We start from the raw sequence: 15,643 nt of genomic DNA on the forward strand, positions 1-15,643 counted from the left end.
AATTTCATTGTACAGTCATTTAAGTTGTTTAGAAAGTAAGTTTATTCTATTATATTTTATCACTTGATATTATGTAAGTAAGGCAGAACCTATTGTTTTAATCAATTTTTAAAATCTGGTCTTAGTATGTGCAGATGACACTGGCGTGGTGTGATCAAATTGATATGCGTGAGGGCAGGGCTGCCACTGAGAGGGGCCTGGACAGGCTGGAGGAATGGGCCATCAGGAACCTCAAGAAATTCAACAAGGACAAACGCCAAGTCCTTCATCTGGGACTGACTAACCCTCTGGGACAATACTGAATGGGGACTTACTGGTTGGTAGTGTCTCTGCTGAAAAAGATCTGGGGATCCCTGTGGGCAGTGGAGCGGGCTAAAAATGAGCCAAGAGTGCACCCTGGCAGTGATGAAGACTAATGGCATTCTGGGCTGTGTCAACAGGAACATAGACAACAGATGAAGGCAAGTGATTATTTCCCTTTACTGGGCACTTGTTTACCTGCATTTAGAATACAGTTTCCAGTTTGAGGCTCCCCAGTACAAGAAGGATATTGATAAACTGGAGCAAATTCAGTGCAGGCCACCAAGATGGTCAGAGGCTCGAGCACTTGCCCTGGGAGGAAAGGCAGGGGAAAGGAAAGGGAGGGGGTCCTAACGAGAAGACAGTGCCAGACTCTCTACTGAGGTGCACAGTGGGAGGAGAGACAGTGGTCATAACCTGAAAGAGGGGAGGTTCACAGTAGATATACGGACAAAAGTTTTCACCCTGAGGACAGTGATAAGGTCCCCTGGTCAGGAGGGTCATTGAGAGAGATTGTGGAATCTCCCTCCTCAGAGGTTTTCAAGACCCAACCGGAAAAAGCCCTGAGCAACCTGAACTGAATGGCAACCCTGCTTTGAGCAGGAAATTAAACTAGATCATCTCTGGAGGTCCCTTTGAACCTGAATGTTTCTGTGTCTACTGAAATAATGTAAAATAATATTCAATATTAGTATTTACTTCCCCTCAGATAGGGCTCTTTTCAGTAAAAAAAGTTCTTTTTCATAGGAAGAATTTTCAAGGTCTGTAGAGACTCTTTAGAACTGACTCCCTGGCTTCTTCAGGAGCATGAAACAGACTCATATTTACTGAGGATGGTCCTGTGTCTGGCAAACAGATGTTGTGGCTGCATGACTCCATCCTATACAGGACCTGGATCCAAAGAACTGAAGCATGTTTTTTAGTGACTGCCACTTGTGCCAGAAGCCAGGACACCTTGTTAAATCAAGCACATCAGTAGGCCAATCAACTTTATAGAAAAGTGCAGTTAAGTGTAAAATAAAAAGTACTTAACTTTACGTACAAAACTATTTGTAGAATCAACGCTTCAGCTTTAAATAAACTGCATTCTTAAATGCAGCCAGTATTCAGCTAACTCATCTGCACATTAAGAACTGCAAGGTTTCTAGAAAATGATCAATCTGTGTATCATGGTTTGTTTTTCTTTACAAACAGAATAGAATACTCTCCCCCGCCCCCAACAATATTCTGTTGCCTTCAGCTCTCACTGATCTAAGCAGAAGTGGAAGCCTTTAGCAGGATTGCCCCTTTCTCATTCAGTACCAAGCTGGGAACGACTTAGACTGCTAAAGAATCTCTTTGGCTTCAGTGTGAAACTTTTAGCAGGTAGCTACTCTTAAAGGAAGAGTAGCTGATCTCTGAAAAGCACAGTCTGCATGTTTAGATATGGCAAATTAGTAAATGGAATGGAGGTGACATTCTAGGGACATTCTAATGGCATGGGGACATGTGATTGTTGTAGGTATCCATTTAAAAATACAAGCTGAGAAAGCTAAAAGGTTAAAGATATGCTGTTATATTTTTTCCCTCTATTTACAAAGACTGTGAATTAAGTATCTTTTTGTAGTAGTAGTAGATTAAGAAGCTTTTCGTACATTCCCCAGCTATAAGCTTTGCTTCAGAAATTCTGATTCTAGCAGCTATGCTGTGGACGTTAGCATGCCAACACGCTCACAACAAAACCAGCTTTGCTTTCAGAATTTGCAGCACTGCTGCTCCAGCTCGGGTACAGACCCCTCTTTATCTGCTGCCTTACCTCAACAGTCAACATCTGCTTATTACTACAGTCCAGCCAGTTCCCAAACAATTCAGGTTTTTCACTGTGAAATACAATTCCCTACATTCAGAGGCATTTAATGAAGTGAACCTTCTTGACTGCTTTCCTCTCTGGACAGACACTGCTCACTTTGATAACCATCTCCAACCCACTATGCTTTATCAATGCTAGCACGTTAACAGTTACTTTCTATGGAGAACTGATTTTCTTCAGCTGTAGTGGTTTCAAACAAAAAATGTCAAAAGTGTTTGCGTACAGGAAATAGTAGATACAACACAAAGTTGGAATAGGAGGATCTTGTAAAGGACAACATGAATGTTAGAGGAAAAAGGAGAAAGTGGAAAGCTCTGAAGAACTGAATTCAGTAGAGCATGTTCAGCATACATTTACAGCTTTTTAAACTGATTTCTGAGACAGCAGAAAAGGAGAGACGACAAAACAGGTAGTATGAGAAAATAAATTCTATCATGAAAAGCACTTCTTGCCAACTTAAAGAGCCATTGTGGGGACCTGAGAGTCAAGAATAGCAGATCATGGCCTGGTCATCTCTTTCTTTTTAAGAATGGAGCAAAAAATGAAAATTTTTCTTGATATTATGCTGTTGTACTTTGACAGGTTTTTAAAATAAATCACAGAGAAGTATGTGCTTTTTCCATGAAATAAAATTGAAAGTTGGTCCTGAAATGTCAGTTTCTTACCATTAAAAAGATTGAGATGTTCTTTCTGTTCCAAATCTCTTATGACTTGGTACCCATCCATTTGGATTAGTAAAATTGGATGTTACCCACAATAAAAGCATCTGAAGTAAAAACAGAGTGAAGAATTGGTAAAATTGGATGTTACCCACAATAAAAGCATCTGAAGTAAAAACAGAGTGAAGAAGCAGAAAATTGTAGTTACACTAGTTCTGGATGGCATATAAACCAAATGTTATGAAAGGCTAATGAAAGAAACATTTGCAGAAAGGCAGGCTTCTAAACATTCTTACAAAAGGATCAAAACCTAAAAGAGAAAAAAGTTATTTCTATTATGGTTTTGACTTCTGAGTTTGTTTGGCAGAGTATGGAATTCTTTCCAAATGGTGTAGTGTAAACATGTAAAACATATCACAGGTCCTCAGAAAACAAGTCTGGATCCTATATCCTCGTTTGTATTCATGCCATCTTTTCTTTCTAAGCAGGCATTGATTCTCCTCCACACCCTGTCATGGTTTAGTTCAGGACAGACTCAGTGTGTGCATTAATTACCGTGCAATAATTGGATCGGTGTGAAGGAGTTTGGATATTTATTGCCTATGTGAAAGAGTGATGAATAATGCAAAGAACATTACAAGTTACAGAAAAGGGGTTATCTTTACTTTCTCCTTGCTGACAGGAGTGAGAGTTGTTGGGAGGAGCAGGGCGCTTACAGTGGTGGCTCCAGCCATGCGAGCGTGGTCCCAGGTGTCCCGGGAGGCCCTGCACAGTCAGGCCTCCCCGAAGGTAGAGGCACGCTGCTATGCTTCAGACTGAGGGTGATGACTTTTATGAGGTGGAGAGCATCTTCCAGACTGTTTGATCTTTGCTGGTTGCCAGACCACTCCAAACTGTTTCTTGTTGATTGGTGTAGTGAGTTGCCAGGCAAATGTTCTTGTATATATTTTGTTCTGGGATTTCTACTAATTACATGGGGGTTTTTTCATAACATCTGCATAACTGTGCTTTATCTAACATAAGTTATGTCCCTAACAACTACATAGCAACATACTGAAGGTCAAACTGTGGGCGTCCTACATCAGTAATTATTTGAGTAACATCAGCTCAGTAGGGCTGATACGTCTGTATTCCCAATTTTCAGGAATCAAGCTTAATGTGTAAATTAAAATGGAAGAAATTCAGAATGTACCAGAAAATGTCATTTCTTCTTTTAGAATCCCCCAAACTGTACAATATTTTGTCTCTTGTTGAGTTAGGGATTTGAGTGCCCACTAACCAGCATTGCATTCTTGAGATGCAATGTGCTGCATATATGTGTGTTTACTAAAAATGCCAAAAGTTGGGCTGTATTTAAACAGATTCCTGCAGTTTTAGTTTAGTTACACAGTCCCTATTCTAAAAAATGTCTCACTGGCCTTGTGTTGGGTTAGTAACTGCAGCTCTGTCAATAAAGCAGAGGAATCAGAAAGCGAGCACTTGCTGGCAGCACGCAAGGGCTTTGCTAAACATACTGATTTTGCACTAAATACCAGAGAGCCTGATCCTGGTGCGCCTCTGCAGTCACCTGGGGAGGGTTTGCCATCACTGGAACATCTGGCTGCACCTGCACCCAAATTCGTGCACTCTTCTTAGTTAAAACAATGTTAACATACGATTTGGCAGTTATGGTAGAAAAGGACCAACGGTGTCTGACATCATCAGTCTGGAGTAAGCTGGGCACTGTAGTATCACCATAACCGGCCCGCGTAACGATGACAACCTGCAGTGTCTGGTGATGATGTAATGATGGCAGCCTACCGATGCCTACAGTGACAGCAAACTCAACGCCCAGAGTGCTGTGCCTGCGCGTGGAGACCCCGCGGCAGTAACCGCGCCCGTGGCCTCTCCCCCGCCGGGCTCCCCGGGGCGCAGCCCAGGGAACCGGTGCCCCGTGGCTCCTCTCCCGCTCCGCCGCGGCCTGCACCCCGGGACTACAGCTCCCAGGAGGCAGCGCGCCGCCTCACCGGCTGAAGACTACATTCCCCAGCACGCCCCGCTCGGCCAAGACTACAGCTCCCGGCATGCAGTGCGGGGAGCGCCCCCCTCCGCCTCCGCCCCTCTGTACTACATCTTCCAGCGTGCTGCAACGCAGGCATCCGGCCGCCCCTTGCCGCGGAGCATGCTGGGTCGGGCGGTGGGGGGCGGGGCTCCAGCGGAGGTCGCGGCCGGCCGCGTTCCACGTGGTGCGCTGCCCGCCGCGCCCGGTGCCGGGGAGGCGCCTGGGCTTTGCGACGCTTCTTTGCGGCAGTGCGGTCAGGCGCGGCCGCCGTATTCCGCCCGGGAGACCGGCTGTTGTGCCGCTGCCCGGCCGAGGCGGGGAGGGGCGGCGGAGGACGGGGCTCGGGAGGGGAGGGAGCAGCCCCGCCGCCCGCCCGCCTGCCCCTGGATGGTCCGCGGGGCGGCTCGGCGGCCTGCTGCTGCTGCTGCTGCCGGGGCGCGGCGGGGCGGGGCGCGGCGGGGAGCGCGGCGGTCGGGGGGCGGCGCGGGGCGGCTCGGCTCGGCGCGGCGGGCGCCGAAGATGGACTATGACTTCAAGGTGAAGCTGACCGGGGAGCGCGAGCGGGTGGAGGACCTCTTCGAGTACGAGGGCTGCAAGGTGGGCAGGGGCACCTACGGGCACGTCTACAAAGCCAAACGGAAGGACGGGTGAGTGAGGAGCGGGGCTGCCCGCCCGCCCGGCGGCCGCCGCCGCTGCCCCTCGCCCCCCCCGCCCTCCCCGCGCCTCCTCCGCCCCCCCCGCCCTTCCGCGGCCGCTCCCGCCGCTCCCGGCATTTCCTGGGCCGCCGCCGCTGCCCGTGTGCCCGCCCGGAGCCGCCGCCCCGGGCCCTGCTGCGCTGGCCCTGGTCGCCCGGTGCCGGCTTGCCGGTGCGCGGGCGCCCAGCGCGCCCTGCCCGCGCAGCGCTTCCCCCTCCATTAATGCCGCCTTTCCGCTTTCCCGGCCTTGTCTGCTCTCGCTGGCGCGGTGGCTGCTGCGCTGTTGATACCCGCTGCTTGTCTCTCCTGTGCTTGCTGTCTCATGTGTCAGCGGCAGCGTGTTTTAATCTGGCCGTTCCCATCCCTTCAGTGTAATGCTAGAGTCTTTTTCATACTAGTAGCTTTTGGAAGGAAAAAAAAAAACCCGTAGTTAAGGAAAATGCTTAACTTAACGAATTTTCACTGGGAATATATGAGTAGCCACCTAAAATTTCAGCCTGGCCATCTGCTCTATAGAACAGTGGTTTTTTTCTTTCATAGTGCTTTTTTTTGTCTGATTTATTACTTGTAGTCACCATTTTGGGTATTCTTGCTGGCTGCTCCTGGATCTGAAGTCTGCTGGTCCTTTCAGGGCTTTAAAATGCTCTGAAAGATCTATACTGGTGACCAGTTCTTTGTACAGACTTGAGCAAATGAATTTCTTGGCATAAATATTTGAAAGATCAAATATAGTGAACTGGATTCGCTGGTCCATGACATGGCACCACTTTTTCAACAACAGAACAATAGGAAGTAGGGAGCAGAAGAAATGGGGGAGGCAGAGGTTGTTCTTGTAGTAGGTCCTAAATTTTAAGTTACACCCATTATTTTTGCTACAGTCTCATCACAGTAGTGCTCTGTGTGTTCCCATTGATATAATGTGTATTTTAAAACTCTGGGTATTCTTTTTACATTTGATAAATAAAGCACTTTTTTAAAGGCTTTGGTCACTTTACGATTGAAATATGATCTGGTTCTTTTTACATAAGTTATAGTTCTAAAAGTGTTTGACTTATCTACAGAATGCTTTTGCAATGGGACTAGTTACACCTTATTTTGTCTAATGTGTCTTAAACATGCTCATATTAATCCTAGCACAGCTATTTTTGTGTGAATCTTGTTTGCTGGTATGAGTCAGCTAACTTTTTTTTTCCAAATTTTAAGTTGGAGCCTTCAAACCTGTAGTGTTCACAAGAATAATTTTTATGCTGTCTGAATGATTGTTTTTTGAGATTAAGAATTTTGAGTTTGAGAAGCTGTCGCCTCAGCCAGACCTAGTTTCAGTAAAGATAAGGGGACCTGTAATATGAAAACAGGTGAAGTACTGAAAGCTATTAACTAAGTCTCCAGTGTTTATATCAACCTTTTCTTTGCAGCAATTTAGCATACTGAACTGCAGAAATATATGGGGAATTCAGAATTTGATACTGGTGAAGCATTATTCAAACATTTTTAGTTAAATTATCAGTCTGCTTGATGATATCTGGGACAGTGTCTAGAGTTACTGGTGGTAGTGTTATTTTGAGTAATTTCAGCAAAATACAACTATGTTTTAAAAATGGATAGCTAAAGACCAAAAGTGGTCTTTAAAGTAGAATTTTCTCTCAGTTTTTGAGAATGTATGATTTAAAGCCCTATCTTTTTTTTGGGGGGGGGGGGGGATCAAGGTATGATATTAGACTTTGCCAGAAAACTGATGAGTAAAATATATTGTCTAATTTTTTTGCCATATTGTTCACTTAGTGGCTCCTTCCCCTTCCATTTCCCTAGGGTCTCTTATTTCCCTTCCAGATTCTGAAAACTTTGTCTATTAAATATGCTGTATAATTGCCCTTTGTCTGTCGCTCAAATACTTAAAATATGTGTACTTGTACATATGTGATCTTAAACTATATGGATGGAATTTGGATTGAAGTTAAAGGTTCTGTTTAGAGTCCTTTATCAAAAGGAATCAAATTGTGAAAGCAAACATTCAATTACTCATTTTCTGAAACTATGATGATAGGTGAATGGACATTATACATCTTATAGTGATAAGCGTGTGAAAGACAGAGCTCAACTTTGGCATATTCTTATATGCCAAACAACACTATTTCAGTATCTCCCAGTGCTAAATATTGGTGGATAAGTAACCTTTTTCTTGAGCAAGTCACTTGTAGTACTTATGCAGCTCAAACTTTCTTTACATAATGAAGTTACCATTTTGCTCTCTTTAAGTTAATTTTCTTACTTTTTTTCCTTAAACATATACATGTGCTTTAAACTTCATTATATGCTTTTAATTATTATTTTAAATAACAACTCCCCCCTTTAAGCCTATTAATACTCATCACAGTTTTCAGAGGACTTTGAAGAATGTGTGTTACAGGACTGCAAACATTTTATTAAAAATATTGAAGCTCTTTTTTTAATGACAATACTTTTTACATACAGATGTCCAATTGAATAGAACAAACACTGAGGAGAAATAATATTAATAAGTCAATGTGTGCAAATATATGTTCAGAAGCTCTTGGTGATGAAAATCTAGTTTAACAGGAGTTAGTGTCTCTAGTATGACGACAGACTTCACCTCACTTTTTTTCTGATTGCTTTTACAGTTGCCTCTGAGGTGAAATGTGACAGTTCAAAACTAGATAGCAGCTGCATGTCCTAACTATAGGGGGATAGTTGAAGACAATGGATCTAGCTGCAAGTACAAGGGGATATTTTGAGAGACAGTCTTACTGTAATCTTGGTGTAGTGAGAATCCTTCTAAAGAGAGAAAGAGGCGATATGCTCTTTAGTGACCTGACAAGGGCACAGCCTGGATTTTATCACCCACTCCAATGGAAAAAGCCAATCCAGTCATGTGGTGCCCTTCACCACAAAGTGAGACCTTGGGTCTGGACTTAGTGTGTTGAGAGTGTCGCTTACGGAGTCATCAGATGCAGTTTCTTACATATTCACTGCCAAAACCTGACCCTGCTGAACATCAGATCAGCTGAATAACAATGTCAGTTGTTATGGCTGAGCTCCACATGGTGCGTTGACTGTAGAAAGCCTGTATTCAGCACTCAAGTTTTTATTTTAATTTCTTTTATTTTTTAAGTTTATAGTCTTTATGGTCAAAAAGAATCTTCCTAGTTTTCCATTGAATGGTGCTGTCTTTTTGTCACTGTTATACCTGTAGTAATTCTAACAAACTAGTAGTAATTATAGCAAGCCAGATGTGAGTTGACAGTAGTTATTAGAGCAGAAAAATACGTGAGAAGCGAATTCATTTCTAATGGCAGACATTGGGATTGGAATGGTGGCACCCCAAGGTGCAAGTAAGACTTCAAATAAAAAAAACCTGTCACTTTAATGGTAGGAGGAGAGCTTGCTTTCTTTTGTCCAGAAAGATTCAATTATTTCCCCACTTAAAAGCTATTTTGCGTGCCATTTTAGTGCTCACTAGAAATCTTGCTCAAGCCAGGTGTTAAAACTAGCTATTTAAATGTTGCCAAAATTAGAAGATATGCCAGCCATTCTTTAGTGTGTTGCACTACCATATGGACTTGAGGGCTTACCAAACTGATTGCATCAGACCCCTCTTCAAAGTTCATTAGGAACTGACTTGCAGGTATTTGCTTTGGTGCACTGAAGTGGTAGGACACTAGGGGGCTTGTAAGTGTGGCCTTCTCTGGTGGTAGAGCACACTGAACACTGATAGATCTGTCAGGCAGTGGTTTCTGGGCTGGCAAAGTGTGGTTCTAGTATGCTAATACCCAAGCGGTTACTAGTTTTAGTGGGCTTGATCTTGCACTTTTTTTTAAATTCTCCTTTCTGTTTTTGATACAACTAGAATCTGAAATATGTGAAAGCAGCCTATTCTGTCTAGCAAGGATGCCTGTTTCAGTGGCAATTTGGAGTGTTTCCAAATACACTTTTTTTTTTTATAGATTGTGGTTTGGATGAGAATAAGAAACTACTGAATGTCACTTTTAGGCAGTATCTGACTTTTGAATTACAGCAGCAAAATATGATGTAATTGAAGATCTCAAATTGCAGTGACATCGTGTTTTATTGGAAGCTTTCCATATTCTCTGGGAAAGAGACTTCTATTGGTTCCCCACCCATAGTCTCACCACATCAAGCAACCTAATGTTTTCCTAGTCATTCTCGGAAAACACAAGTGACATAGGTCTCAAAGAAGTCCAGTTGGAGACTTTTATTTTTTAATTTCAGCTATTGTTGTTCTGTGTTGGATGTATTGCTGTAGGTGGAGGGGCAGATTCTTTCATGTGGGTGTACTGGCACTCTAATTAAAACTATAATAAGAATATATTTAGATAGTGAACTTTTCCTCGCACCCTTCAAACAGTCAAATCTGTATCCCCCTTTTTTTTCTTGATGGTCTGTATAAATTGTATAAGAAACAGAATGATGAAAAAGTAGTGTAATCCAGTAAATTACTGGTTTGCTTCATGTCTAATATGGTATGTAGTAGTTTCTATTTACCTTTAAAAGGATATTGGAAGAATGATGATGAGTGTCTCAAACTCTTGTATAACTGAAGAGATTGAGAATATTTCCCTTGGAAAGAAGAGAAGATAGAACGTATTTACATTATGTAAAATAATGAATGATTTGGGGAATGTAAAAGATGCTGATACTAATTTTGTTTCATAGTATTTGAACAAGGGGAGATTACGTTTTTGTGGATGAGCAGTAAAGAAATAATTTAATGCAGCATGTAGATAAACTGTGCAAGCTTTTGTCAAGGGAAAAGATAATGGTTAAAAGCTTAGTGCCTAGATGTCTGTGATTGTGTCAAGAACAGCCACTTCCGACCAACTACTGTAACAAGTTGAATGCTCTTACGCTCCAGAAGTTAGACTGCTTTGTTAAGAGATCAGACCAAGACCTATAGTGCGTGCAGAAGAGCCCACCTTTGCTTACTTTAGGATTTTTGTCTTCAGAAACACTTGAACCTTCATAAGGTCCATAAGGTTGATACCAGATTAGTTCGGATATGTTGCAGTTTGTCTATATTTATAGATATATATTGATTGAGTTGCTTCAGATTGCAGATAGTTGACTTATTTTGCCAATGTCTGTAGCAAGCTGATTTTGCGGAGAGGTAAGTTTGTGAGTATGGGAGTGCCACAGATAGAGGTAATCAGTCCAGTGAGAAACTTGGCAAGAAGTGAAATAATGGGTCTGCACATAGAGCTTCTTGATGAATTCTGCAGTGATACTTTGCAGGAATTGTATCATGATGTTAATACTGTTAGCCTGCAGTATAAACTACACAATGTCTCTTGTCTTCTATCAGTTTAATGGATATGAGAATTTTTTTCTATTTCAGCTGAATATTCCTGTATGTTGCCTGTAACTCCCTTGGACTGAAGCAGTGGGTGTGGTGCAGATTATATGTATGCCATGAGTGTTGCAAAGGCAAGCGTTTGACTTCTAACTCCTGTGAACGATAGCATGGAATTTCTAAATGCCACAGACTTAGTGCATATGTAATATGTGCATATTATCTTGCTAAAATGTATGCCCAGAGTCTCTTCTGGGTCCATTACCATAGTTAGAAAATCCCCAGTTAAACTATATCTACATAATGAGGCATGCATACTGTATTGCATGAAGTCTTGTGCTCTTTCATTTTTTACAGGAGAACACTCTTATATAATTATTTCCCGTTCTGCTTCCTTCCCTTCTCACCCTGTCAGGTGGCTCCAAGTTTTATAGACTTTATATAACAAAATGAGTGCTGTGGCTCTTCATTCCCTACCATTTGCTTTGTGTGATAGTTTTTTGTCTTATAGAAGAGGCAAGCATTTTGTTCTATTTTTCCATGTAGCCTGTGTCTTTTACCTTTCTGGGAACAAACCTTTCATCTCAGTGTGATGCTCTTAATTTTCCTACAGGAGTCTGTATAATACTACTGATAGGTGGACATCTGTAGCTTTGTTCCATGGCTGCCTTGGAAGCATATGTAGCTGTGAAAGTACGACAGTTATTTGATGCAGAGGAGCTCATATACAGTATGCTGATTGAAGCTGGGTCGAAGGACAAAAGTAACTGTATAGTGTTATAGTGGCTTCCATTTGGAAAGTGAAAAAAATGATTAGAATTTTCTTTGGAACAAGTGATGTTACCTACAAACAGACAATTTAAGCTTTCCAAATAGTCTTTTCCATCTTGACTCCTACATGCATAGAACTCCCCATTCCCAGTGTAAATCTTAATGCTGTCCTAGTTTTTGCACCCATACTATTAAACTAGTTTGTGAGTAACTGAAAATGAAACAAAGAAAATGCAAATGACTGGTAAATATGAATGAGTGTAAAATATCAAGAATGAAAGCAAGCCGTACTGAAGAGTTGGTACTTGTTTTTTGTTTTGACTTAACTGTCATCTCTTGGACTAAAAATGGGTTCTCATGCACCTAATCTTCAGTCAGGAAGAGCTTTTTTTGATGCACTACTGCATTAAGTTGGATGACTGAAAAACGCGAAACAACGGTTCATTGGAGAGTAATTCCTGTGGACTTTATGCTTTTTTTATGTTCACAAACTTCTGAAAAAATCAGAGGGAATGTTAGGGCATAAGAGACTGCTCCATTTCCTTGCCCCCTCCAGACATGGAAGCTGCATTTGTGGGCCAGCAGGGAAAGAAGAATGCAGCATGCAGAGTCCTCGACTGTGCCTGAAAGAGATGACTCGGGTGATGAGGCACTGGTAATGAGCATCGCAGGTAGAAGACAAACCTGCGCTGTCCGTGAATATCAAGATGTCTAGTGGTGTGTTAGAAGCAGTTTACTGCAAATCACTTTCTGCTTCTAGGACAGCAGTACAGAGTATGTGCAGTTTTGGGGTGCACTGAAAAAAGTGGTGGAGGCCATGGGCTGTGCCTTGTTAAGGAACAGATGAACCTGGAGCTCAACTGTTCTTCTGCTGGTCTGTCCTTCTAGGAGAAGGTGAAAAAAAAGATGGGAGATCCCTGAAAGGATCTGAGGAGTTGAGGTACTCGGTGCTCTGGCATAATAGCTGTGCAGGAAAGCCCCCTTTTTTGCAGCTGCTGTGGGTGTGAGCTATGGCAGTGGATTCTTGTTCACATTCAGAAATACTCTTAAGAAAAATGGTGGGGTTGAAAACGTTTCGAGGGGCTGAAATCATTAATCTGCATAGAACTGCATCAGGAGTTTTTTTCAGGGAACACGCAGGGTGGGAGAGGTGAGTCAGGAAACGGGTTCCTGAAGGTCTCCTGGACCACAGGAGGAGTAATCTTCTGGGCAGCAGCTCTGTGGTGCCAGCTGCTGGGCTTTGAGACTCCTAATAGAAATTTTGGAAAAACTCTAGGCCTGGTCTGCAAGAAACTTCATATGCCTGAGAACAGGAATGGAATAGTGGCATTAAAGATTTAATCTGATTTCTGTAGTTTTGTACATTCCAAGCAAAGTATTTGGAATGAGCAGAACAGAGCTGAGGCAGGCAAGCAAATAACTGGTAAGTATATAGTGCAAGTAACTTGCAGTACTGTGTCAGTTCTCTGCTAAATAGGTAGGAAGCAGATTTTGAGAAAGCATTTCCTGATGTCTGGTAAAGTTAAAACAAACAAACAAAAACAAAAACCCCAACTCTCCCTTACTGTGTAAGGGGGTGTACAGTGAGGCTCCAGCGCCTTTCCTGGTCCTGCAGGAGCTTTGCTGGCTGGTGCCAGTTCTTAAAGAATGACCTATAGTGGATGCATATACACATGTATTACTTAACCTTTTGCTGATTTAAACCATATTCTTTGTGGTGTCTGTTGATGCCTGGGATAACTGTTTTGTAGAAAGTACTGCCTTCAACTATTTCTGCAGAAACATTAACAACGTCTTAAACGCAAGAAAAAAACTAAGAGGAGATGAACTTACAGCTACACATACGGAAAGCCATTCTGTTTCTGAAACCGTTAAATTCTTCTGTGTCTGTGCAGGATCCTTGGGTTAAGAGACCAGAGGAGTTCTGCAGATACTGCAAGACTGTATGTGGATTTGCAGCCTTGCTGTCTTAAAGTCCAAACAGGCAGAACAAGCTCCAGTTGCAATTTTTTTATATACCAAAGTTTGTGCAGTAGTTCCGGGAGTAACAGAATTGATGAAACTTTTTTTTTTTTTTTTCCCTAAGGCTCTTTGCTTCATTGTGGGATTATCCAGTGTCTAAATGCAAATTCTAACTGAAAGTATACATGCAGCTCATTTGTTCCTTCTCTCTCCCTCTCTGATAGGACAAGGCAAATAATTAAATACAAATTAAAAAAACCCCTATTGCTCAACATTTCTAGTCTGGGTCTCTTCTGCCAGTTTGCTGCCCTGGAGAAGCTTACAAGTTTGATCAGCAGCTCAATTATTTGAAGTGTTGTGCTTCTTGAGCATGTGTTGAGGGGAGGAGGAGGAACTGACAGATCTTAAACATTTGAAATCTGCCAAAGAAGACTTGCTAAGGATCCTTGTATATCAAACTTATCCTCATTTCAAAATGGAATAATCCTATAAAGATTATGTTTATTCAATATTTAATTGGCTCTTTTTATGCTAGTTTGAAGTATTAACAAAGTGAGCAGTTTCTTTTGTAACATTATAAAATATTTAAAACTCTGCATTGACTGACTTTATGTAGCTGGTGGTAATTGGTTCACCCTCCTCTGCAGTTTAAGCTCAGGTCTTGAAAAAGCCCTTTGAGATTGCAATGCATTCAAATAATATAATGAAAATGAGTCAGGAGCACCAATCTACATTATTTACTTTGCTTCTATAAGGTTTCCTGTCCTGGTCTCCTTCCACTCCATACTCAAAGCTGCTTTAGAGTGGAGAAGTCCGTCCTGTGCGAATGGATAGGGACCATAAGGCTTTGGTTTCAGGCTTCATGCCACTGATGCTCTAACTCATCATATTCTTCCCCCTTACCCCTTCCCCCCCATCTTTTCTCTGAGAGCTTGGCAAGTAGCGCTGTGCGTTACAGCTACTTGCAGGCCAATAACCATCCAGGAGGGTTTTGTGCTCTGCTTAGCTAGCCTGCTGCTCTCTCTTGTCTCCTCAGAGGCTCAACAAATGGCTTCAGAGACCTTGTCAGGCCCCCATAATGGCACATTTGGGATTACAGAATAGCTTTATTTGTAGCTACAATTTTTTTGTTAGGTACAAGGCCACTTATGAACCAGTCGTTAACCTCTGTGTATTACAGGCTTCTTAATTAAGAAATGCCCATTTCCATAAATGTATTGAATATTATATAGAAGCACATTTGAACTCTGTAGTAGCTTATATAGGAAAGGTACTGGATAGACAATTTAATATTTTGTTTTATCGAGAGTTCTATTGATGTGCTCTGCCCTCTTGCATACGTGTTTTGCATATGCTGGTGAGAGATTGACTTAGACATCCTAAACTTCATATGCTTAAGGGCTGTCTTGTAACCGCCTTGAGTCCTACGTGGTAGTACGGCAACACATGTTGTGCAATTAGCTGCAGAATTTCAAGGAAAAGAATTATAAACCAGGATTAAAGCTGTCAAACCTGTTGTCCTTTAAATAATGTATTAAGAGAACACAGTGACTTTTCTCAGCTGCAGATGACAGTCTTAATATCCAAAATTAAAATTGGTCTTGGAAAAAAAAGCACATGTTCTGAGAACATGGAAGAACACAGCTAAAGGTCACTGAAGCAATCTGCCTGTTTTTCTGAGAACATGCCATTCTGTGTACTTGTAACACCTTGCATACAAGATGTTGGCATTTAAATAAAGGACACTTGAGAGTTTCACAAAAAAAGGCTCAATTCATTATGGTCTGTTTGAATAATATGTGTATCTAAGAACTTGGAATACAAAAGAGTCTGAAGTGCAGTAAAACCCTTGATTCTACCTTGTGTTTCTGGCCAAGATGTGTTTTCTGGGAGAGACATTACCTTATCCTATAAGAAGGAGCCCTAGCTTCAGGTTTACTTTCAATTAGAGCTTGTATTTTGACACTGGGTAATCCCACAATGAAGCGAAGAGCCTTGGAAAATTCAAGTTTTGTGAACTATTTTACTCATGGAACTACT

The 15,643-nt window shown here is 42.1% G+C and overlaps 1 protein-coding gene across 6 annotated transcripts in view; it reads left to right on the forward strand.

Moving 5' to 3' along the window:
* The first annotated feature begins 5,336 nt into the window (after positions 1–5,336).
* CDK8 (cyclin dependent kinase 8) overlaps positions 5,337–15,643 on the forward strand; it is an 86,402-nt gene continuing 76,095 nt past the window's right edge. For 3 of the 6 annotated variants that reach the window (XR_010883320.1, XM_067290593.1, XM_067290600.1), the window contains exon 1: positions 5,337–5,496. Coding sequence is in view for 3 of the 6 variants with exons in the window: in XM_067290593.1 (XP_067146694.1) it covers positions 5,369–5,496 (128 nt within the window). In the remaining 3 variants the exon portion in view is untranslated. The remainder of the gene's footprint in view (positions 5,497–15,643) is intronic. The other 3 variants (XM_067290607.1, XM_067290614.1, XM_067290625.1) reach the window with 3 other exon arrangements.

Source organism: Apteryx mantelli, chromosome 1 (genome assembly GCF_036417845.1).
Source record: "Apteryx mantelli isolate bAptMan1 chromosome 1, bAptMan1.hap1, whole genome shotgun sequence".
NCBI lineage: Eukaryota > Metazoa > Chordata > Aves > Apterygiformes > Apterygidae > Apteryx > Apteryx mantelli.